This window comes from Manis pentadactyla, chromosome 17, assembly GCF_030020395.1.
Source record: "Manis pentadactyla isolate mManPen7 chromosome 17, mManPen7.hap1, whole genome shotgun sequence".
Lineage (NCBI taxonomy): Eukaryota > Metazoa > Chordata > Mammalia > Pholidota > Manidae > Manis > Manis pentadactyla.
This window is the reverse complement of record NC_080035.1, coordinates 66,191,804-66,217,241: the sequence shown is the minus strand read 5'-3', so window position 1 is coordinate 66,217,241 and position 25,438 is coordinate 66,191,804. Positions and strand designations below refer to the sequence as shown.

The 25,438-nt window shown below is 57.6% G+C and overlaps 1 protein-coding gene across 1 annotated transcript; it reads right to left on the bottom strand.

The window, feature by feature from the left end:
- Positions 1 to 10,926: 10,926 nt before the first annotated feature.
- GRK1 (G protein-coupled receptor kinase 1) lies at positions 10,927 to 19,724 on the bottom strand. Its single transcript, XM_036904820.2, has 7 exons — positions 18,950 to 19,724; positions 17,539 to 17,666; positions 16,541 to 16,698; positions 15,804 to 15,887; positions 13,357 to 13,481; positions 12,529 to 12,730; positions 10,927 to 12,232 (listed from the first exon to the last, which is right to left on the bottom strand). Exons 1-7 carry the CDS (start codon positions 19,646 to 19,648, stop codon positions 11,937 to 11,939), a joined length of 1,692 nt encoding a protein of 563 aa, XP_036760715.1. The 5' UTR covers positions 19,649 to 19,724; the 3' UTR covers positions 10,927 to 11,936.
- Positions 19,725 to 25,438: the final 5,714 nt, after the last annotated feature.

Below are 25,438 nucleotides of genomic sequence, written 5' to 3'. Positions count from 1 at the left end.
CCTCACGCGGTGAGTGCACGTACCCGCTGACCTACGGATCTCCACGATCTGGGAGGCGTTCATAGTCGGGGACCCTGCGGTGGGGGGGTGCGGTGGAGGGCATATGGGAAATCGACTTTCCCCTCGATTTTGCCATGAACCTAAAACTGGTCTAAACAATCAAGTCGATAGCCTTAAAAACCCACAATGTGATAAACGTCTTTGTCTATCAATCCTTCTATCGCCGCTAGTTACTTCCGGATGAATTCCTGCAGGGGGGGTTCGGGGCCAAAGGGGAGAAGAATGTCAGGGGAAAGCAGAGGCCCTGAGTGAGACGTGGCCTCACAGGACCGGCGGCGGCCCTGCACCCTCGCCGTGGGAGGCGCTCTCGGGGGCTCCACGGAACCCTTCCTTTGTGCCCAAGAGGAGGTGCAGCTTCACCGGACGGTAAATCACCCTTTCAGTCCCTGTCGTCCAGTAGTTCGAATTACAGACACGTGAGAATCCCTGAGGATGAAACATTTATAGCGTCTGCAGGAAAACAGCCCCCAGCCAGGCAGACGCTGGCTCGCCCTGGACGCTCCACGGGGCTCTGCCCCCCGCCTTCTGGCCGCGTCTTCCCTGCAGACGTGCGCCGGGCACCCTTTTCCTCTCGCGCTTGCTTAAGGCCCAAGACGAGGGTATCTGTCCAGGGTGTTTGGGAGTCTGGAAGGTCGCGGTCAAGGGGGTGCGGCAGCAGGTGGGGTGTCTGTGGGAAGCAGAGGACACTGCAGAGACACTTTCTCGGGTAGGAAAAAGCCGCAGGGGTGAAATTCAGCTCTGGGTAACCTCAGAAGGGCAGGTAAATTGGGGGAAATTGACACAAAAGTTAAAAACACACCTTCTTCTACGTGTTGGAAGCTAATGGAACTGCCACTGTGGAAGCTCCGAAAATGGTCACGTGTGCACGGCAGCACCACGAGGTGGGCAGCACCAGCCTCCCCCGAGGGCTCCTGGTCTCCAGACGCCCTCCCAAGCCCCTGCGTATGAACCAGGGGCCCGCGGCTCCCGTCTCCTCTTCAGCTCTTCTTCCCGGACCTCTCCCAGGCTCCCGTGCAACCCCGGGGTCGTGAAGAGCAGTGAGACGCCAGGACCAGATGCCGTGGGACTAAGGGCCTGACAGAACCTCCACAGACGCCCTCCCGCTCAGAGGGCCTTGTTCACCACCCTTCCCGACTCAGTGCACCGCACGTCCGTCCTGCCCCAGGTAATTAGCCAGACGCCTCCGCACCCACCGAGCCACGGCTCTCCCCGTGTGGGCCTCGCCTCCCGGGTCCTGGGCCACGGGGCCCCTCAGCTGCCAGCTGGTTGTCGAGGCTCGAGGCTGTTTCCGTGGTCCCTTCGGGGGTGCTAGGGGGAGGGTTGGGGACCCGTCTGCAGCCTCTCGGCTAACGGTTCTGGTTGGCCCGTCAGAACCGGGAGGGACTTCCTGACATGCTGATCACGGAGTGAAAACCTACACACATCTCCTCTGGTATCACACAAATCTTCCCATGAACCATTTTCAAGAAAACTTTGCCTTCTCAGCACTTTCTCCTGAGTCTGACATTCCCACTGAAACTGCTAATGATGCAGCAGGCGATGTGAACGGCCCTTCGCGTCCGCTTCTGAGCCGCAGGTTCCGAGGCTGACACAAGTCCAGAGGACGCCAGAGGGGACGGCTCTGAGCCACCGCAGTCTGACGACCCAGGCTGGGACGCTCCAGCCCCAGAAACAGCAGGAAAATCCTGGCCTTTCCTACTTTGTATGGATATAGGATGTGGCGTAAAATTTGCCAAAAATAAATAAACTCAAGAGGAGACAGTAAGATAATTACCAAAGCCCTACATGCTTTTAGGGTGGGTTTGGGAAGAAAGGGCTGCATGCTGGAGGGAGAGGCCTTTGATCAGCCCGCAGCCCCCAGTCCCTAGCAGGTCTGGTGCTGACGGTCCACAGGCCTCCAGCTCCTGAGCTGCAGAGGGGGCGGTGATAGCCCCATGCTGTGCCCTCCTCCCACCTATCACGAGGGTCTGGTGAGAGGCCACCTGGTGCAGTTCCCACATGCCGGTGAGGAGTGTGTATGCCAACTGTGGGTGGCATGGCGCTGGGCGGGCATCATGGCTGCCCCCCCACCAGTTGCTCCCTGGCATTGAGGGGACAGCCAGAGGAGTGATGGTGCCTCCTCCCCCGGCTGCAGCCTGTCCCCTGCCGCCTCATCTCCAGGCCCTGCAGCTGGCTGGCCTCCTGCCTGGCTGCTGGCTGCAGAAATGTAGGTAGAAAACGCCCATGATCACACCTCCAGCCACACTGATGTTCCGGATTTTTTAATGAGAACAACTCCTAGGATTATTTTTTTAATTTTCAATTCCTTCCTTCTTAGGAAAAAAGGCCGAGTCAGATGGTATTTCTTAAAGCATCAGCCATTCTAGTATAATAATATAATAAAAACTAGCTTATAGCAGATAGTTATTATTCACATGAAGGCCCATGTACAGAAGTTTGCCTCAGAGCATTTTTCATTAGAGAGCGGAGGGTGTGGAATTATTCCTTTGAGGAAGAAACCAAGTTCTTTGATAGCATTTAAAAATCAAACGACATTAACTAATATGGTTTTAGAAGATGCTGCAACAGGCTGTGAGGCCCTACGGTTTGGAAGGGGCCAGCGGGGCCCTCTGATGTCCCCCAAGCGTCAGGTCAGGAGAACAGCCACATTGTCACATCCGGCCGCTTCTTGGCAGGGGCCAGACCCCCTGAGAACCAGGTCTCTGCTCCAGGCTGCCCCTGAGCCTGGTTCTGTGGGTCAGAACCAGACACCACACGGGGCCTGGGGGAGGGTGTGCGTGGGAAGCACAGCAATGGCGCTTGTCACGCCATAGGGGAAGCAGCTGCCCAGAGGTCCAGACAAGTTTCCCTGGGGTGTCTGGGGCCCGGAAAGGGAGTCTGGGCTGGGCCGTCCAGTTCTCAGGTGTGGGATCTGCTATAGGTAATAGAAGAGAGTGGGAAAGAGACGGGGAGAGACAGACACAAAGGCACAGGGAGATGGGGCAGGGGGAGGTGGGGCGGGGGATGAGAGGGACAGGGGACAGGACAAGGACAGGAGACAAGAGGGTCAGGGGACAGGGAGGACAGGGCAGGGACAGAGGCTGTGCACAAAGGACCCACACGGAGCGAATTGTCCCAAGTTAAGGCTCCTGGGAGGCAGGAAGTCCCTGCCCAGTGGGAGGCTGGCACTCACCTGCCATGTCCAGGAGGGCCGGGGGCCCCGGCTCCGGCAGCTGCATCCTGGCGGCTCCTGGGGTGCCTCTCACGGTGTGATAGTGACAGGCCAGGTGTGGCTGCCGCAAGATCAGCTCCCCCAGAGCCCCGCCCCTTCTCCTGGTGTCTGTGCTTCCGGCCACCTGCGTCCCCCACGTCTCCCCCCGAGGAAATGACCAAGGGCTGTGGCTCCCACCCAGGCCGCCCTCCACACTAATGGGAACACTGCTTAAATTGCTGCTGTCCTGGACCAAGCAAGTGAGACTCTCTGGTTGGAGTGACTGTCAAGAACCCAGTCACCCTAAAGGGACCGCTCACCATGACAGAGAAACGTGCTCATGTACACAAGCTGCCAAGCCAACACACACATGATACTCAGCACAGCCCCATGTGTGGCCGCAGAGCTGGGCACGGCCTGCGCACCCGGCGCCAGGAAGAGAAGAAAGAAGGGGATGTGATGTGAGTGAACTCAAAATGGGTTAAAGGCCTGAGTGTAAAACCTAAAACCGTAAAACTCAAAAGCCAGGAAACAGAGGCAGTAAAGTCTTGGACACGGGAACTAGCAATTTTTTTCTGGATGTGTCTCCCCAGGCAAGGAAACAAAGCAGAAATAACCATGTGGGGACACATCAAACTAAAAAGCTTTTCAGAGGACACCACCGACAAAACGAAAAGGTCCCCTTACTGACCGGGGGAAACACTCATAGATGATGAGCCCAGCAAGGGGCTGACGTCCAAAATACATTAAGAACTCATAGGACTCAACACCAAAAATAAATAATAAACAAACAAATAATCCGACTAAAAAATGGGGGAAGGACCTGAGCAGACTTTTCTCCAAAGACATACACATGCCAACAGAACATGAAAAGCTGCCCCACGTCAATGATCTCCAGGGAAATGCAAATCAAACCCACAAGAAATCACTTCACACCAGTCAGAATGGCCACCTTCCAAAAGACAAGAAATAACAAGCGTTGGCGAGGATGTGGAGAGATGGGATCCCTCATGCACTGTTGGTGGGAATGTACATTGGTCCATCCACTGTAGAAAGCAGTATGGAGGGTCCTCAGAAAACTAAAAACAGAAATACCATACGATCTATGAATTCCTTTTTTGGGAATTTACCGAAAGAAAACAAAATCACTGATTCAAATAGGCATCTGCACCCCTGTGCTCACTGCGGCATTGACAGTAGCCCAGATGTGGAAGCAGCCTGAGTGTCTATCGATGGATGAATGGATAAAGGAGCTGTGGTGCACATACACAGTGGAATATTACTCGGCCATGAAAAGGAAAGAGATCCCACCATTTGCAGCAACACAGAGGGACCCAGAGGGCATCGTGCCAAGTGAAATACGCCAGGCAGAGAAAGATGAATATCAAGAAGACTTTGCTTCTATGTGAAATGTAAAAAAACAAAACAAATGAACAAACAAACCAGAAACAGATTCCTAAACACAAAGAAAGGCTTAGGGGAGGGGCTGGGGACAGGCGGAATGGATGAAGGGGAAACAGAGGCATAAACTTCCAATCATGAAGTAGTTTATCACAGGGATAGAAAGTGCCGTAGGGAAGGCAGTGAACAATGCCGTAACAACGGTATGGTGACGGGGTCGCCACACCCACCCTGGTGAGCACCTGGATTACACAATTGTCAGATCACTGCATCATGCCCCTGAAACTATTATGTCAACTACATGTCTATAAAAATATATGCAAGATAAAAAAATGTAGACGTGGTCTACTACATGGTTAAAATGAATGAAAGCTGATCGGACACTGTGAAGGGATCTTCAAAACCCTGTGGGACACGTTCATAGCATTGTGGTGAGTATGATGCCATTTATATAAAGTTCTAAAGAATGAAAACAATACTGTTCATTCACTGATCCACTCAAAAGCGTCCATGAAGCAGCCACACTGGACTTGAAGCCTTGAACTGGGGGAGCACCGATATGCTGGTGAAGCTGGCATTCTCGTGGACAGGGAGACAGTAAGCAATAGACCCTGTGAATGGGAAGGCATCCACACACGGGAGGGCAGTCCGGGCTTGGAGAGAGGGACAGCCAAGCAGGCGAGCCGCCCAGCCAGGTGAGGGAGGAAGGAGCCGCCATCAGCGCCACAGCCGGACGCCTGGGCGGGTGCGTTCCACCCAAACGGGGGCCGGCAGGCAGTTACCATTCAGACACCCGGGCAGAGGGTCCAGGGAGAAGGGATCCCAGCCAGGCCCCGGGGGCGGAGGGGCTGGGGTGCTGCTCTAGAGAGCGGATGGCAGAGAGCAGGGCGGAGCCCAGGGGCCTGGTGAGAGGTGACCGTGTATTTGGATGGGGTGAGACCTGGCCGTGTGGGCCGCATACTGTGTGTCCTGTGCTGCGGGCAAGCGCACAGATGCCATGGAATTATGGGTTGTAGATGCAGAAATGTCACATTAGTGATGTGTAAGTGCACAGATGCCACGACCCTACGCGTGTGGATGCACAGATAGCACGTGAGGGAAGTTCACAGGCATGGAGGCGCCATGCCAGCCCCAGAGATGTTTGCGTGGAGAAACAGAGTGGCTTCGGGGACCGCCTCTCAGGGGCTTTGTCTCTGTTTGAAAATCTTATTTCTTTAAAAAGACTTGGAAGGGAATGTGGCAAAATGTAGAGACTTCATTAAGGCTACGTGGGGGGCCCAGGGATGTTATGTTATTCCCTATACCTCACTGAATGTTTGAAACAGCTTATTAAAATTATTGTTACTTTTTGAGATTTTAAGTTAAAAAAAAGTTGCAAGTATGGTGCAAGGGGCTCCCGCATGACCCCTCCCAGATCCACCCCCATTTGTTGCATTTTTAACATAAACAAACAAGACAGTAGGAAGGAGGGGAGGGCTTGGTCTTGCTGGCAGGCCAGTCTGGGGCCCTGAGGGCCGCCCAGCGCCTCCTCTGCCGGGAAAGCAGCTCGCTGCTGCTGTTCCTCTGACCCAGCTGGGCTCCCGGGCCTTTGTAAACAGGCTGACCCGGGACCAAGGCACAGGCGCTGCCGGAGCCTGCCCAGCGTGTCCTGGAATGCTGGAAGCCTGGCAGCTGCTCCTTGGCCGGGTAGACTCCCTCGCACTATCCTCTTTGACATAAAAATTATTTTGAGCTGAAGCAATTAAGAAGCAGGAAATGCAGGCACGCTTCCACTTTCTGCCTAAAGGCAGGAAATAAATTCTGCTTCTCCTAGAGATGCTCTTCCCAGCCAGAGCCAGCACCAGCGGCCTTGTAAGCACCCTCAGTGGGGCAGTCTCTCCCCGTGCCCGCCTCCCCGTGCCTCTGCCTGGGAAAGCCTGGTGGCCTTCCCGCTGAGCCCGAGGGTGTCGCTCTCTGCAGGATGCACAGCTGTGCCATGTGCGAGTCTCAGCTAAAAGCTCGGGATGAGGGGGCAGTTCCTCCACCCGCCCTACGAAGCCGGTGTCTCTCCCCACAGGGGGACGCGTCCGGGTCCCCAAACAGAAGCAATCGTGGAAGACGCGGAGCAGGGCAGTGGTGGGCAGGACTGCCGGCGCCAGGCCATCCCGCGCTCACACCCGCTCATCGTGCACCGCCCACTCGGCCAGCGGCGGTCCAGCAGCACGGGCTCATCTGGACGGACACCTTCCCACGGGAGGAGGTCCGGTTTGGTCGCTGCTTGCAAGTCACCACACCCATGTTTAATGAAAGCTGCTGGACATTCTGCACCAGCCACGTGCTGCCACTCTTGCTGTGCTGAGGCATGGAAACTGAGGCTCAGGGGGTGAAGCAGATAACCTGGGTCCCACCCTGGGGCGCGGCAAAGTCAGGCGGGCGGCCAGGCTCACAACCACCCCTGCACAAGTCCCAGCAACCAGTGGGCTTCACGCGCAGTCCCCAGAACTTGCTGCAATGTTCCCGAAAGGGTGTGCGAGCCTGTGAGCATCATGGGGGGTGGGTGGGTGTGCAAGTGAGCACGTGAATGGACTGTGTGGGCTGCGTGCGTGTGTGCGTGAGCACTGAGTGTGGGGTGAGTGCGTGGGTGTGGGGAGGTGTGGCCAGGAACAACAACCTTTTCCAAGTAGTGAACTGCAGAGAGTTCTAGACGCTAACCTGGAGGGGCAGCTTTGTCCCCTCAATAGCCGGCCTGGGCCGTGTGCGCGCAGGTAGGAAGCATCAAGGCCGCATTGCGCCTCCGCCTCGTCCCCGCCGGATGAGGGTCCCGGTCCGGGAGGTCACCTGTGCAGCCCAGCGCCAACCCTGAGCCCCCAGCACCCGTGTTTAACCACTGGGGGCTCTGCTCCGCGTTGCTCCTGGCCCCCGCCCTGCGCTCAAGACAGCGCACGGCCCCGTGTGAGCTCGGCTCACATCCCGCGGGCCCGCCAGCCACCAGTGACCCTGCCTCACCCTGCGCAGGCCTGTCCGAGCCCAGCTCTGCAGTGAACACCATCTGCAGTCAGGGCATCCAAACATCATTTGATTTGGCTGCCACAGAGGCTGTCAGGAGAAAGGGGAACCTGCCTGCCGGGCCGAAGGTACCGAGGATGGGGTGGCCGTCGCAGCACAGGTGACACGTGTGTGCTGTGCTGCCAGGGCCACCTCCTGCTCCGACGCCGTGGCTCTGCTGCCCCACAGACACAGGCCCCCAGGCCCTGGAGGAACGCGGAGCCGCCTCGTGGACCCCGTCCCTCCCTCAGGGGTGCCCCCACCGCCTCGGCCGTGATTGCCGCTCCCCACACGCTGCTTTATTTAGTCTGTGCAGCATGTGACAGATGGAGAGACCGAGACACTGAGAATTTAAATAATTTTCCAAAGCCAAGCAGCTGGTAGGTGGCAGAAACAAGATATGAACCAGGCCAGTCTGACCTCAAGCATAACGTCTACCAGGGGAGGGGCGTTTACCTGACCACAGACTGATGTGATCCTTAATTCACGCAACCAGCACATATCCACTGCGTTTCCTCGAGGCACAAGATACTCAAGGACAAACACACTGGGTTGGCCTTGGTTCCGGTGAGGGCAGCGCTACGTCCCAGCGTCCACTGCCAAGCTCAGGTGGCCTTTCATGGCCAGCATGCCTCTGCAGCCTCCAGGCCTGCATCCCAGGTGGGAGGGTTGGGGTCCGGGCAGTCCTGCTGCACCGGGACACTCCAGACAGAGGCCAACCTCTCCCCTCTTCCTCCTGTGTCACCTCTGGGTTCTCTGGGATTTGGTTTTGGAGAAAACAAAGATGGACAGACCTGCAGGGACTCTGCCCCACCCCCGCCAAGGCCTCCCTCCCGGAAGCCGTGAATCTCAGGTTCTGGCTTGAGCCGGGGAGAGGAAGCAGAATCTAGAATTAAATAAATGGCCAGGGACACTGCCCAGGAAGGGAATATGTGCGGCCCCTGGTGCTCACAGGGGCAGGAGCCTCCCGGGGGTTCTTAGCACAGGGAGCTTGGCCTCTTTCGGATCAAGCAGGCCGTGAGGGGTGGGCCGGCATGACCCAGCGCACGTTCAGTTCTGTCCCGGAGCAGGCCTCTCGAGGGCAGGGACCACTGCCACTTTGTTCTCTGCTTAGAACCACGTCTGGCTCATGGCAGGCGGTGGATAAACACCTGTTGATGGAAGAGTGAATAATCTGGACTCACGAGGGCTCAGCCCGGGGCCCTGACCGGCTCAGCATGGGTGGGTACATAATCGCTCTGATTGCTGTGCCTTCCAGGCCCCACGGCTGGAGAGCTTGCTGGGGACCTAGCACTGCAGCCTGACTGGTTTGACAGGCAGGTAGGGGTGAAAGGGCTGGGGCAGGGCGCGGCGGTACCAGCTCCAAGGAGAGCGACGGAGAGAACCACAGAATTCGCAGTGTCCAGCACCGGCTCCTCTGGTCTGCCCCAGAAGCGCAGGCCTCCCGTCTCCAGGCAGCCCGGATCACCGCGGGGGCACCCGTGCGGGCGGCACCTGGCCTCTCAGCTCCAGGGCCTGTGGAGCGCGGGCGGCGGAACACGATGCCCCTGTAACCAAGCAGCCCCCGAAATGGAGCTCGGGGATGAATAATTCAGGCGGCCCAGGAGGCGGCAGGTGGCTGCCAGCGTCCCCGCGGAGAGGTGCTGGGGCAGCAGGACGGCGCGTTGCACGAAGGCCTCGTAACCACGATCCGGCGGGACGGCTGCTGTGTCCCTGACGTCTCACCTTTAGCGGCTCCTTTGTCCACAGACCCCCCAGAAGCCCAAAGCCCCTCATGACTCCCGGGAGCAAGAGCACCCTCCCAGCGTCCGACGCGGCCACTGCGGGCTTGTCCTGCATCTCCGGCTTTCGCTGAGCCACCCGCAGAGAGCGTCTGGGCGGCCTGGCCACGGCCCTCTTGAAAGACAACAACTATGCCCCTTGTAGCCGGGCGCCCACGCGGACACCAGACACTGATGTGCTGGAAGGCAGGGCCTTGGCGCCCCCAGGACCCCAGGAACAGGCGTGAGCACCCCGCCCTCAGCAAGCTCACAGACGCATTGGCGCCTGGGGACACGTGCCTGCAGCCCATTCTCCTTGGAAGTGGGAAGGCTGAACGTGGAAAAACATTTTCCTGCCATAACTGGGGAACTGAGGTCTGCTCTTTACAAAGTCTAATTAAGTCTTGTTACCTTCATTTTACACCAGGCAGTACTGATGGTGTGTCTCACATTTATTTTTAATTTCATGCTTTCTCACTGAAGCTTTCCTTTTTGAGCTGTGCTCTATTAGCTGTCACAAGGCCTGTTCTCTGTGCCATGTCCAGTTGAGGCCCAGCTGCGAGGCTGCAAGCTCGCGGGAGGGGACGGCCCCAACATGGGGTCCAGGTGGGGGGCCCAGCTTCCCGAGGCTGATCCAGGCCGGGCTGCTGCTGGGTCCTTAATCACACACTCAGCGACCTGTGCAGACTGCAGACGAGGACCTGCCAGCTACTGTGGGAGCCAGAAAGGGACCCCGTGAAGGAGCGAGGGAGCGCCTCACGCAGGCACCCTGTGTCCCAGGGTCAGATGGACCCCGGCTGTCCATGGGCTTTCCCCAGGCCTCCCAGGGCCACCCGAGGAGGGGACAGTGCAGATCCAGGGGAGACTGCACGTGACTGCCTCAGGGCCTCTGCCATGCATGGGGTAGTTTTGGCTCACAGAGCAAAACACACTGGATGCTTCTCCAGGTCCCTCCAGAGCATTCTGAGGCTCCAGATCCCACGCACTGGAGGGAAGGCCACCGCCGGCTCCCTTCACCACCCGGGCACTGGGGACAAAGCCTTCAAAGAACTCCTAAGGGTACCCAGAAACCAGCCAGGTCTGTCCCCAAGCTTCCACCCCACACAACAGGGGCTGCGACACACCCACTAGGCTCTCCTGCAGCAGGGCCACTCGGGGCGAGGTCCACGCATGTCCTGAGGGTGGAGGGGCAGCAGGTGGCAGGGGACCTCTGAGGGAGGGGCTCCCTCACACGGGGCCTGACAGTCTGAGGGAGGGGGCGTGTGGTGCTCACACTCCGAGGGCATGGGCACCCCCACTTGGTAAATAGTGTGAGGGTGGGGAGGTCCACAACCTCAGTGCTGACTCCCACGGGCACATCTCTGCCACGGCTGGGGAGCAGGCAGAGACTCCTCCCCTGGAAGTGAGTCCTGGGCCCTGAGCTACAACTCCTCGCGCACTCGGCCTCACAGGAACCCTGCACAGTGGCCTGATGCCCTGCCAGCGCCACGAACCCCAGCTTAAGAGAGTGCACGTTTGCGGAGCAGCTGCTATGGAAACAGTCCTTCCAGTTAAAACGCATAAAGCACTTAGAGGGGAAAGGGTCAGTCGGAAACACCAGACATGCGAAGGAGGTGCCCTGGGGCTGGTGGGGACAGAGCGATGGGCTGCAAGCCCCTAGGACGATAGCTGCTGGGGACATGGAGAGGGGACCTGCTGGGCCTGGACATCAGTCAGCAAGCCCCACATAGCAAGACCAGCCTGGCCAAAGCTACCGCAAGAGGCAAGAGCCAGAAAGGACCAGAGGGGACCCAGCTGGCTTTGCGGGGCGGCAGGCAGGGCTCAGACTGGAGAGAGAATGCCCAGTCCCTTGTCTGTCTGTGGGGTTGGGCAGTTCCTGGCCGCCATCAGCTGGAGATGGTCTCAGGAGCAAGAGCCGCCAAAGGGCAGGCTGCTGTCGTCTCACCCAGACCCCACGCATTCCATCACCCCAGACATCTGGGCCCCAGCCTAGGCCAAGGGACCCTGCGGAGGCTGCACTTCTCAGTACCTGGCAAATGCCAGCACCCCCAAATGCGGCACTGAGGAGCTCAGGCCTTGGCGCTGGCAGGCATGCCAGGAACTGGGCATGAAGGGGAACTGCGCCAGGGCCACAGTCAGTCCTCTCTGGCGGCCCGTGAGCTGCAGACGCGGTTCCCCAGCCCGAGCCCCCACCATGGCCCCCCACCAAGGATGCTCCAGGAATCACAGTTAAGGTGCCAGAAGACCCACATGGAGCACCTCCCGAACCACAGCCGTTTGCCCGGCCCCCACACCGCCTCCAGCTCGCACGTCCACACGGGGGCTGGACAGTCACCGGTGGATCCCGTCCGGGAGCCACTGTGCTGTCTTTCTTGAGTGAGATGGGGTGAAAGCAGTGACCTGTTTGCAGGAGGGGGCCCTGCTTCTGACCAAGCTGGGGTGGCCTGGCTGACACAAAGGCCTCCCGGCCTGTGGGCTGCAGGGGTCCCTTTCTGCATCACCTAGGAAACCAGACACATTCCTGACTTGGACATGGGGGCTGCCTCCACGCTGACCCCCTTCATGTCATCGGGCATCTGCCCGTCAGAGCGCCACACATTCAGCTCCCCAAAGACGCCCGACTCGATCATCTCCTCCTGCCAGGGAATGGGGCAGCTGCCAGTGGCAAATTCCTGGAAGAATTCAGTGTCTGCCTTGTCAAAGACCACGCCTCTGACCGTGGAAAAGGCTCCTACATCCTGAATGTTCTTGGCGTAGACGGTCCTGGGGTCTGGGGTGAACGGGGGCATCAGCATTCCTGCCAGAAAGCCTGGGGTGAGAGGGTGCAAGGGCAGGGGGCAGCCCTCCTGGGGGCCCCATTAGCTGGAGGCTCTGTGCTCCTGGGCTTGGAGCCGGTGGGGTGGGAGGCTGGAAAATGCATCTGCTCTAGGTTGTGAAAGAGGCCAGCCTCCCACCTGTGCTTTCTGCCCTGCAGGAGCCCGCTGTGGGGTCTCTGCCCCTCACCCACCCCGCACCTCCCTGCCCCACAGGAGCCCACCATGGGGTCACAGGTTCTGTCCCGCACTCCCCCAGCCTGCAGGCCCCTGGCACTACCGGCCTCCAGCTGTCTCCAGTTGATGTCCCTGAAGAGGGGGCTGGCGCGGAGCCCATCACAGGTCCCGCCTCGGAATCCCAGGCGCTTCTCGGGGTCCTTCTCCAACAGCGCCTCGCAGAAGGCCTTGCTGGCCAGGCTGAACTTGTCCGGGTACTTGACCGCTTCTAAGAGGACCCGCTGCTTGAGCTCCTTGTTCTCCACCTGCAAGCAGGTGGCTCCTGTTACACCCAGCCGGCCCCCAGTTCCGGAGGTGCCCCTAGGGAGCCCCCCGGTCCACCCGAGCCCCTGCCCAATGCTCGGTGCATCCTCCCCTGCAGATGGGCATCGCAGGACAAAACCCTAGCGGTGCATTTCAGTGAGGCCTGGCAGGCACCCTGGCACATCTACATGCCCTTTGCTCACCCTTGGAAGACAGAAGAAGAAATAAAGTGACACAGGAGTGGACACCTGGTAACCAGACAGAAGCTAGGCTGCGCCTGAAGCCACTGATGGACTGTGACCCACACCCACAAACCCCACTGGTAGGGCCTTCAGGGAAGAGCTTGGGGCCCCACCACGGTCACCCAAAAGTGCCGTGTCCTTTGCAGCCCCCTCACCACAGGGTGGGCAGCGCTGGCCGGCCCTCACTGGGCGGATGCATCTTCCTAGGGGCTCCGCCTCCAGCCTGCCCCTCCCCCACTCTGGTGGGCCCCCTGCATGCAGGGCGTGTGCAGGGCGCATCCCAGCTCCGCCCTCCCTGTCGCTGCTGCAGGACACCGGCTCCTACGACCCCAGCTCCGGAGGTGGTCGCCAGGTCACTGGGGGAAACCTGCAAGGTGACCTCCTACCTTCTCTCCCCGAGCTCGGAAGGGTCCTCTGGCAGCAATCATTTCATAGAGCGTGACTCCCAGGGCAAAGTAATCCACAGAAAAGCCATACTCCTCGCCCCGCAGGAGCTCAGGGGCCATGAAGCCTGCAGGCAAGAGCACAAGGCCTCAGAGCCAGGCCTGGACCCGCGGGAACGCACCCAGCTCAGGGAGGAGCTGAGGCCCTGCCCCAGGAAACCCTGGCAGCAACGGTGGTGGCGGCTGGCCCCGTGCCCTGGCATCACTGAGGGCCCCTCCGGCGAGCACCACAGAATGACATCCTTGCCTGCCTCTTGCGGGAGTGACTTGTGGGGCCATGGTATGTGCTGCCTGGGCACCACCAGGCACTTCCTAGAAGGGCACAGAATGGCAGATTCAAGCCAGGATCCAAAGAGAGCCCCAGCAGCCGCCGCGACGCAGCCCCTTCCGCGCCAGGCCTGCGCTGCATCTGGGGAGGGGGGGCCACATGTGCGGCTCATCCTGAAAGCCAGCGCCAGCCCTGCATGTGGGATGGGCAGCCTGGCTGGTCCCTGGGGTGAGCGCGTGGGCATGGGGGTGGCCTCTGTGCCGCATGACTTCAGACGTCCGGAGACGAGCTGAGAACTGTGCCTGTCTGCTCCGGGTCACCCAGCGTGCCGTGTCTCCCCAGGGATGGGGACATGCTCAGGAACATGCCAGGCTGATGTGACCACAGAATGGGTGCCCTCCAAAGAGGTTCCAGGAGCTGCCTGGCTGGGTAAGTCTGCCCTCCAGGGAACTACGTCACTGTCCAGGCCGCTCAGGGTCTGTGGGAAGCACGCCTTCATTCAACCACGACTTCTAGGCTGAAATGGAGCCCGAAGGACACAGGGATGTGGCCGATGCTGAGACGCACTGCCAGGGCACCCAGGCGCCCCACCCAGCCACCCCAAATGGTGGGCCCTTCATGGCGTGGGTCAAAGTGAGATAAATACTTGTCAGACAAACGAACGAAAGAGGGCACGCCATCTCTGTCCCCCACCAGCCCTCTCACCCACTGGCTCATGCCCCCACCCCCCAATTCCAGGGCAGGTACAGTGCCAGCCCGGCCCTGCTTATGGGGCTTGCTGGCCGGTCCAGGCTCCGGTCTAGGCCCAGCACTGGAGGGGCCAGGGGGCCAGGAGGCAGGACCTGGGGGCCCTGCAGCTTCGCCAGGAGCCCCGCTTCCCACTTTTCCTGGACCTCCCCTGTGCCTGACCCCCAGGGCACACGAGAGACCCGGCTCCTGGGAAGCTTAGAGGCAGCGGACACAGCCAGGCCCGTGGGCCCTCACAGCCGCGGGCGCAAGTGCTTCCAGCCCTGGCTTTGGTGCGAGTTGTCTGGGGCCTCCCCCCAGGGTCTGCATGGCCCAGAAATGCACGAGGGGTGTTATCACGCATGCTCAGGACAGAAGTGGTTGAGCCCAGACCCCAGCCCAGATTTTGGTTTAGGATCCAGCAAACTCAAGATGGGACCTTTCCCTAAACAAACCACAGATGAGGACAGACCCACCGTCACACGGGCACAAACCCAAAGGAGCCCAGAGCCCAGGACTGGGAGGACCCAGGACACAAAACAAAGGCGGCACCGTCTCCCAAAGCCAGCCAGCAGGGGAGGAGGGGATCTGCTGAAAAGCCCTGCAGAAGCACGCCTGGGAGCCTGGACCACCAAGAACATGGAGGCGCAGCAGGTGTGACCCGCGTGGGGTGCCGCAGCGGGCACGGGACGGCACCGTGTCACTGAGCCCTGCCTGCCACGCCTGGGCACGTGGGCGCATGGACACCTGGGAGCACAGGTGTGTGGGTGCGGCAGGTGCGTGGGTGGGCCACCTGGCTGTGAGCCTCCCCCTGTTCTCTGTGCCCACCGCTTCCCGCCTGCCTGGGACTAAGGGCAAATGTGAGGTGGGTGAGGAGGCAGAGAATGTTCTGCACACACATGCACACCCAGACACACACGTGTGCATGCCCACGCACACATGGGCTCTGGACAAAGGCAGCGCTTCCCCTCCAAGGCCCCCCGACCTTCCCTGCTTCTCCATCATGAGCCTCCCCAGGCAGTGCTGGCTCGGTGCCCGTGTGCCTCTGCCGGTCTGCCCGCTCACTCACCCCCTTCCTGTCGATCTGCTCAGCAGACCCTCAGCCCCCGAGTGATGCCTCCTGCGAATGCCCAGGAAGCTAGAGGGTGGGTGCCGCCATCCCAATGGGCTCCTCATGTCGAAGCCGGTCGTGACTGCCGAGGCTGGGAGGGGCGGCCCCCGCAGGGGCTGCAAGCTGATGGAGCCGAGGCCGAGCCCACTGGCCAGTCACTCTGCTTTCCCTGCTTGCTCCGAGGTATGAGGGGGCTGTGACCTGACAAGCCCCCCGCCCTCACTGCGAGGCCCGCCCCAAGCCACGGGACTGGGCCCAGCCCCGCCCCTGCCCTCAGGCCCTTGCCTGGGGTCCCTGCATAACCCTTGGTGTTCATCTGCCCATCCTTCAGCTCCACGGCCAGCCCAAGGTCAGAAATTCGGACATTGCCTAAAAAGCAAACACGGGCTGGGGTCACACGTGGCTCACGGAGCAAAGGCACCCAGTGTTCCCAGAGCCCGTGGGGGCCAAGGGCCAGCCACACACACGCACACCCCCGCCCAGCACCCAGGGGCCTCTGCTCCTGGCCACGTTGCAGGGGGACCGAGCTGCCCAGCAGCGCCTGCAACTGGGATTGGGGGTGCAGTTCACCCACGCTCAGCTTTCCCATCTGCCGTCTCTGCCCAGGCCTAGCCCCAGCTGGAATGGCCCTGCATTTGTTCGGGCTGGTGACAGGAAGGGAGGGGACCCTGAAGGGCATAAAGGAGGCCTGAATCCCTGTGCACTTCCTAGTGAGAACCCCAGTGCGCCTTCCCACAGAAGAAAGAGCGCTAGAGTGACCAGTGGCCACAAAGTAGCAGCCGTTCTCCAGGAGTTACACACACACACAGACACCCGGACTTGCCCTGGAGCCTCAGGCGCCTGACCACCAAAGGTCACCAAAGATCTCCATTGGGAGATAATGCCATTCCATCACCAGCGGCTGAATGGGCCACCTAAGATGTTTTTGGTGCCACTTAATGCTGTGACGAGCCTTCACCCCCCTGCCAATGACAGTCGGGTCAGAGGCGAGCCGGGCACGGGGCCAGGCGGCGGCCGCTCACCTTCGTCATCCAGGAGCACATTCTCAGGCTTGAGGTCTCGGTAGATGATGCCTCGCTGGTGCAGGTGCTCCAGGCCGCTGATGATCTGGGCCGTGTAGAAGACGGCCCGGGGCTCCTGGAAGCCAGGGCTCTCTTCGTTCACGTTGTAGATGTGGTACCTGGAGGCAGACCACACAGAGGCCCGTGCTTTTCTGCCACGACTATGGGCAGGTGCCATGGTCCTGATGGGGGGCGGGGGGGTGGGCGGGTTGTAAAACAGTGAGGCCCCCAGGACCCTGTGCCGTGTCTGGTCATTTCGGGGCCTCAGGGTTCAGCTGGGAGAGCCTGTGGTGGTGCCTGTGCCCTCAGAGGCCCCTCCCCACAGCCGTTACTGGGAGAAATGGAGCAGTGAGGGTCACCCTCTCCCGCCCCGACCTGCGGAGGCCGGGCAGTGAGCTCCAGAGCCACTTCACCATCGCCATCCAAATAGGTAGGGCGGAGGGCATGAGGGACACGAGCAGCTCACATCGCCGCGAATGTAAGCAGTCGGCACGTCGGCCTCTTCACCCAAGCTGGACAGACAAACTCCTCGATGGACCCACAGCCTCCCACCTCCCCCACAGCGGTTCTTTCTCGTGCCTTCCACTGTCACATTCGAAGAGAAGCAAATGAGTAAAAGGAAACAGATGATTTATACAGAGACCAGGGGGTGGGGAGGTGGACCAGGAATCCTGAAAGTGACGAGGAGGAGAGGGAGACAGGCCCTCAGATCTGGCCCAGTACAAGGCAGCTGGGCTGACAGCAGCCGGCCTTTATGTCACATTTGCGCTGAGAACGGTGAGGCGGCGGTGAGGCGGGGGTGTGGCACGTGCGGCGCACGGCGTGCTGTAGTGTAACGGGGCGCAGAGCGCCGCAGTGCGAGTTCGCCACGTGCAGCTCCCGCCTGCATTGCTGTCCAAGCCTGGGGGCTGCAGAGCCCCCCGGCCTGCCCCCCACGTTGGAGAGAGGAGCCCCCTTACCTTATGTCGCCTCCATTCATGATGGTCATCACCAGGCAGAGGTCAGTTTTGGTTTCGAACGCATAGGCCAGAGAGACTATGAATCTGCTGTGGACTTTGGCTAGAATCTTCTTCTCCACCATGGCGCCCTGATCAGCAAGGAACGAGAGCCCAGGTTCAGGCAGGAAAGTGACGCGGCCTTAAGACCGAGCCCCACAGAGGAGAAAACATCACAGCAGGTCAGACCAGAGCTGCCAATAGACTTTAAAAGTGGTTTGCGCAGAGCGACTGCTGTCTTTCTCAGAGGACTTCTGGTTTCCTGGGGCCTCCAGCCTCACTTGCCCCGTGAGGACCCCGGTGCCCTCCTGGCTGCCTGCGCAGTGCCCATCTCCCCCCAGTCCTTCCCTGCGGCTGGCAGCTCTTTCTGCCACCATCCCGGCCCCTGTCCCCCAGTGAGGCCCCTAGCGGTGCCGGCCAAGCCACCCCACAGCTGTACTCATTTTCCATCGTTATTTTAAAACCTCATGGTGTCCATTGAGTATGTTCTTAAAAGCTGGGTTTGGGTAAGGAAAACAGAACCCCTTTTGGAGGAGGATGCCTAGAGATGGGCCCCCCTCTATCCTGCTGTGGTGGAAGGTTTCAGGTTGATTTTACTTGGCATCAGCGAGGACAGTGAATGAATGCGGAGAGTGACAGCAGTGCCCTAGGCCTTGGATTAGAATCACAGATGGAGCCCCCAAGGGGTAGCTCCCTCCCCCACGTCCCACGGGGAGCACCACCGAGGACCCCCGGGCAGGAGCACACTCCGGAGGCTGCTGTTACCCCGACACAGGGACTGGTGGACGGGGACAGAACCTGCGGCTGGGAGGTGATTTCCTGAGACGTCAGCAGCTTCCTGCCACTGACTCCGCCTGAAAGGAGCCGACGCCAGTTAGGGGCACCTCACCCGCTGCCATCCCGGGAGCAGCTGCACTCGGGGACGGCTTGCACCCCACCTTGCAGCCTCACCTCCCGGGAAACGGGCAGCTCTAGCTCAGCTCCCTCCTTCACGGCACACGCAGCCCTTGGCAGCTCCAGAAGTGGCGTGAAGAGCGGAGAGCCTGCAATGCCCTTCCCACAGCACTGGCTCCTGCACTTCGTGGTGTTGGTGAAACCCAGAGGGCACCAGTCGGCCACCCACACCTACAATGCCGAGCGGCTCCCAGGGCCGTGGGCAGCCAGGCAAGAGGCGCCACAGGCTGGGGGCCGCCTCCTCCCACTGCCATGCTCCAGGCCACACGGGCTGGCTTGGGAAGAGGAGCCGTGGGCAGACTAGAACCCGCAGGCGGCTGCACGGAGTCCACAGGGCAGGGTGGGCCTGTGGAGGGGCACGGAGGCCGGTCAGCCCGTCGGTCTGGGGGTGATTCCTCTGTGCCCGCCGTGCACTGCCCACCTGGTACCCCTTCCTCTTCTTCAGCCTCTTCTTGTTCAGCTTTTTACATGCGTACATCTTGCCCGTTGCCCTCATCTGGCAGGCCGACACCTCCCCAAAGCCACCTTTCCCCAGGACCCTGAAGTCCAGGAACCAGTCCCCGCCCGTGGGCTGGGCCTCCAGCCACTTCCACTGCAGAAACCTCTGGAAGTACAGGCTGCCCAGGTACTCCCGGAAGGGCGCCTGGCCCAGGTGTGCCAGGGTGGCCTGCAGGAGTGGCTGGGAGAGCCGGTCCCCATTTGCCACGGGTGCCCCCTGGGCCTGCGCCACAGTCCCAGCGTCCAGGAAGCTGCAGAAGCGTTTGGCCAGGGGGTCGAGGTACTCAGCCAGGATGGCCTGGGCCTTCTGCGGTCGGAGGTCGTCGCCAGCCGTGTGGTGGTCCTCCACGTCCTTCCAGAGCTCCAGGGCCGGCACGTGCTCCTCATGGGCCCCCAGGAACTGCCGGAAGAGCCGCTTTCCGATGGGCTGCTCCACGCACACGCTATGGAACTCCAGGTCCAGGCTCTGCCGCAGGGCCTCGCACTTGGAGAGCGGGGGCAGCCTGAGCTTGGCCAGGTACTTCCTGTCCCGGGCGAGGGGCGCACTGCTGTCATCGAAGCTGCCCCGGGCGGCGATGAAGGCGGAGTTGGCCACCACTGTCTCCAAGGACCCGAAATCCATCCTGCGCCAGCGCCCCGCTGCGTCAGGCACGACGGGCCATGGGCTAGCGCCCCGAGTCTGGAGTGGGCCTGACCTGCTGCCCCTGGCCTGTGCCCGCTCCTGACCTCAGGACGGGAGGCGTCCCCTGTGGTGGAGGGGTGACTGGAGGCTGCGCCGGAGCCCAGGGGGCCCGGTAGCACAGCCCAGGCTAATCCCAGCAGGGTTGTGGAGGACACACCTGGGTGGCCAGCAGGTGCCAGAAAAGACAATCCCTTAAGCGGCTCCCAGACGGATTAGATGGCCCGCCCTGCCGGCTCCTTCCTCCTGACAGCCGGGAAGGACGAACCCCAGGCCTGCGCTCTTCTGCACCGCCCACTCGGCTTCTGGCCTGTGCAGGCGACCCCTGTGCCTCCTGTGGGGACGGGGGCCCAGCCGAAGGGAGGGGCCCCAGGGAAGCCCTGACTCACGAAGACTGCTGGTGGTTTTCCCTTCTGAATTTCACTTTTGTCTTAAAAAAAAGCAAGTGAGAAGAAAAGCAGCTGATAATAGAAATTTAGGAGAAAAACCCCAAGGTGAACAGCCTGGGAAGTGGTCGGTCTGTGAGGGCCACACTCGTCCTGCCCAGGCACCCAGGGCGGCTGTGCCCCCAGGTCACGCTGAGGGCTCTGATGACCGCAGGTAACCCCGGCACTGCTGAGGAATCAGCCCTGGGGTGCGCAGGCAAAGCAGAAACGTCAAGAGAAGCATGCAGGTGAGACTGGGGCAGAGAAGCAGAGCCCCAAACTGCACCCAGGGCTGAGGCCCCAGGTTGAGAGGCAGGAGCGAGGGACGTGGAACCAAGAGGCCAGGGGCACATCCAAGACGCGGGTGGGTGCACCTGGGGCACACCTGACACACAGCTGGACACACCCGAAGCACACTTGGGGAAGCCAGGACCAACAGAAATGTCAGCTTCCAAAGGGCGCAGTCTTACCTTTTGTCCTAGCACACAGTAGGTGCTCAGTAGTGTATGGGAATGATGGCGAGGTGACAGGGCTTGGTCATAGTTCAAAGTGCGGAGGACATGAAGGGTTGCAGAAACTAAAGCGGATGAGCCAGGAGAGGCTGGGGACCGACCAGCCCACCCGCCTGCACCTCATGGAGAAGAGGGGTGTCTGGGAGGCAGGGAGATTCTGCCAGTGGGTGCGGGGAGATGGGCGGGTCGTCTGCAGCAGCTGGGGAGGTGGCAACGAGAACTTGCCAGCTGAGCAGTCATGGCTGCTGCCTCCTAACCAGGGCATGGGGTCCAGCCCGGCCACTTAATAACAGGCGGCCTTGGGCCTGTCCATGTACCCACTCCTGCCCTCCCCATTGGACTCCCACGCTGGGGTGTGGGATGGGGCACCGGGGCCACAGGTTCCCAACGCTACCAGACAGTCACCTGAGATCTCGTCTCAGTGCGCCCGGGGTGGGCTGAGCCTGGCTTTGCTCCGGAGCTTGAGCGAGATCGTGTGAGCTCTCCGGGTCTCCCGCTCTGCCCACTGGTCCTGTGTCTGCCCCTCCGCCAACCCCTCTGCCTTGACCACTGAAGCTACATGATAAGCCTTGATATTCAGTAACCTGAGTCCTCCTACTTTATTTTGCTTTTTCAAGAGTATTTTTGAAAAAACATGTTTCTTGGGATTCTTGCTTGGATCTTGAAGGAGTTATGTTAAACCTGTATATCAATTTGGGGAGGCCTGACACCTGGGTTGTGTTGAGTCTTCCCACCTATGAACATAATATGTCTCCATTTATTTAGATCTTCCGTTTCCCTCATCACAAGTGTGCAGTTTTCAGCATACGAGTCCTGCCTGGGCTTTGTTAGACGAAAGTCTAAATATTCCTTTAGTTCTGAGCAGTGGTTGATGGTGGTGCATGTCTGGTTTGGGCGCCCACACACTCGCTGCTGGAATGCAGAAATGCAGTGGATATTCGGACATTTGTCTTATGTCCTTTGCCCTCTGAACTCACGCTGGGAGATTTGTTTCATAGAGTCCTTGGTATTTTCTACATATACAGGGACAAGTTTATTTCTTACCTTCTGGTCTGTGTGGCTTTGTTCTCTGGCTCACTCCACTGGCCTGAATGTTCAGAAACCCACACTTTGATCTTGATCCGGGGCAAACGGTCTTCCGCGGTTAGATACACTGTTAGCTGCGGAGTTTTGTCCACGCTTTTAATCAAGTGGAGTAAATATCCCTCTATTCCTAGTTTACTAAGACTTTTAAAAATGGATGTTAATTTTGTCAAATGCCTTTTCTGCACCAGCTGTTCTGCTGGTGCAGTCTTCTTTAGCCCGTTAATGTGGGGTACAGCCTGACTTTTGAATATTGAACCAGCCTCACACCTCTAGATTATATCTCACTTGGCATACGGTATATGATGCTTTTTATACATTGCTGGAGTAATTTGACAATATTTGGTTAAGGGTTTTTAGATCTCTGTCTGTGAAGGATATTGGTCTGTAGTTTTCTTTTTTTTCACTATCTTTGGTTTGGTATAATTCCCTTCTCTTCTACTTTCTAGGAGATAGAGTGTAAAATCTGTGTTAATTCTTCCTTAAATTCTCCAGAAACCATCAGGGCCTGGAGGTTTCTTTGTCAGACTTAAATTAAGAACTGTTTCCTTAATGGTCAGAGGGCTATTCGGGTGACCTGTTTCCAACCGGGCAGGCTGAGGTCCACTTCAGGTCAGGGGCCAAGTCCACGTACACAGGGTTTTGGGGAACCCTCTTCCTGCTCCTGCTGCCTGCAGGCTCTGGGCGAACTCTCACTATCTGCGTCTTCTCTCCTGTCACAGGTTTATCCATTCTACTGAGCTTTTGAAAGAACCAGCTCTGTTTCATTGATTTTCCCTTTTATTTTCGTTTTAGACATCACTGGTTTCTGCTCTTATCTTTTATTCCTTCCTTCTTCTTTTTCTTTTCTTCTTCTTTTTCTAGGTTTTTGAAGTGGGAACTTAGACTAAAACTTCCTTTTCCTCTAAGAGTTGCATTTAGTGCTATAAATTTTCCTGTTAACACTGCTTTGTCTGTATCCCACAAATTTTGATATGTTATATTTCTGTCTTCAATGCCATGTATTTTTTTTTCCTTGCAATTTCCTTTTTGACTCATGAATTATTTAGAAGTATGTTGTTTAGTTTTCCTATGTTTGGAGATTTTCCTGTTATCTTTCTGTTGTTAATTTCTTGTTTGACTCTATTTTGGAGAACACACGTTAACAGATTTCAATTCTTTTAAATTCATCAAGCTTTATTTTATGGCCCAAGATATGGTCTTTCTTGGATATGTCCCATGGACAGTAAAAAAGATGTATTCTGCTGTGGTTAGGTGGAGTCTAATGTCAGTGACATCCTGTTGGCTGATGATGTTAAGTTCTGTATCCATGCTGATTTTCTATTCGGTTGTTTATCAGTTGAGACAGGAGGGCTGAAGTCTCCTAAAATTGTGGATTTGTCTATTTCTCCTTTCAGTCTATCAGTCTGCATCACAAATCCACGGCTCTGCTGTGTGACGCACACACGTTGAGAACTGCTGTTTCTTCCCGGCAGACTGGCCTTCATCATTACATCTGTGTGTCTCTACTCTGAAGTCTACTTTTTAATGGTATTAATATAGCCACTCCTGCTTCATTTGATTAATATTTGTATATCTTTTTCCATCCTTTCCCATTCAACCTGCCTATGTCATTATATTTGGGATGAGTTTCTTAGAGACAGTATATAGTTAGGTGATGTTTTTTTCCATTCCGTCAGTCTGTTTTTAATTGGTGCATTTATACCATTTACTTTTACTGTAATTATTGATATATTAGAGTTCATCTGCCATTTTCTGTCTTCCCTGTCTTTTCCCCTTATTCCTGTGGGTTATTTGAACATTTCTTAGAACTCAATTTTGATTATCTATAGTGTTTGTGTGTATCTCTTTATACAGATCTTATTGTTTGCTTTAGGCATCTAATTATATATACATAACTTACCACATTTCATGGCCACTGTTCTATCAGTTCAAGCACGGAAAACTTCCTTTTCTCCTTCCCCATTTATAGCTGCCTTAATTATTTCATCTACATACATTTAGGACAATGTCAGGTGATGTTATTTTTGCCTCAGGCATCAAATATATCTCAGAAAACAAGGAAAGATTGTAGTATTTACCCATATTTTGCTTTACTGTGTTATTTCTTCCTTCCAGATATTCCAACGCTGCTGTTAGCTCACACTGTCTCTGCTTCCAGAACCTCCTTTTGGGTGAGTCTGCTAAGGACAAATGATCTTTCATTTGAGAATGTCTGGACCCCCTTTCATCCCTGAAGGGGGTTCTGCCGGGTTCAGGGCTCTGGGCCGACAGTTGTGTCTCTCAGCACTTTGCATATTCTGTGCAGCTTCCTTCTGGTTTCTGATGAGACATCGTCTGTCCTTCAAATAATTTTTCTCTGGCTGTGTTCTAGATTTTGGAGTTTTTATGTCTTTAATTTCCAGAAGTTTAATTATAATGCAGCTTAGATGCATTTTAGGAGGGCTGTTCTGTTTAGGATCCACCCAGCTTCTTGGTCTAGGCTTGTCTTTTGCCGCATTTGGGGACCTCATGTTTCTCCTCAGGCCTGGGTTCATCCCGCCTCCCTCTCCCCGCGGCCTCTGATGACACAGGCGTGTGGGCTCCCCTGCAGCCCCGCCCGTGCCGAGCCCTGTTCTGTCCAGAGCACGGTCTCTGCCGTCCGTGCTCCTGTCAGTGGCCCCTCCTGCCTGTTTCCCGGCCACTGACCCACTCTTTGAGCTTCTGTTTTGGTTATTGCATTTTCTTAATCTAAAATTTCAGTTTGGTTCTTACTGCATCTTCTGTTTTTCTATCTGTTTCAGGCGTGCTTAGTGAAGCCGAGGTGCCGTTTAAGTCCGCCAGTCCCCACGTCCGTGCCTCGGCGTCGCCACCTACTGACTGTCCTGGTTTGCTTCCTCTTGAAATCTTTCCTGGTTCAGTTGAAACCTGACGTCTTTTGTCATTTAGCCCTGCGATTTCAGGGCTGAGTCAGTCCAGTGGGGGGGGGGGGTGCCCCACCTTGCTGCTGCAGGGGAGGGAGAAGGCTAGGCCCCCCACCTGCGAAGCTGGGCTATGCTCCCCACCTCGTCCGGGCCAACCCTCACGGGACATCTATCTGCACCCCCTTCTCGGAGCCTGCTGGGCAGGAGGCTGCCCTCAGGCCTCTCCTCCAGTGGGCACGCTTCCAGTTTGATGACGTGTACACAGCTCAGCACATATTATCACACCTCCGGGAATTCAGAGACCACCTGTGCAGGATTCAGCTCAAAGACCTCCAGAAAAAATTCCTGTTTTGCTCATCTCAAGAGCCCCTCTGAAATTCACAGTCAACGGCAGCATCGTTTCATGGACAGCAGTTACTGGTCTGCAACTTCAGGCCAGGGCGCTGGAGGCCCAGGCCATACTCAGTAGACAATTCAACCCCAGCCTCATGCCTCACGGCGCTTTCACTACTGAAAGATTCCAAAGTTAAGAGTGGGAAGACTTACTAAAAATGCATAGGATGCATCCACCAAGAAATGGTGAGTCCAAGCTAAAATGGTGCTATTCCATCTCAGTTGTAGGGGGCTCGTTTTGCAAACAAACCCTAAATCATCCCACAGAAAATAAGGTAGAATTAATGGCTAGAGGTTTTTCATTCTTCTCCCTGAAAAATCTTCCAGTTTGGCTACATGGGTCCCTCCAAGGGAAAACTACAAGTGATATTGAACTTAATTCTAGATCCTTGTGTGTGATACTCTGGGTAAAATTGT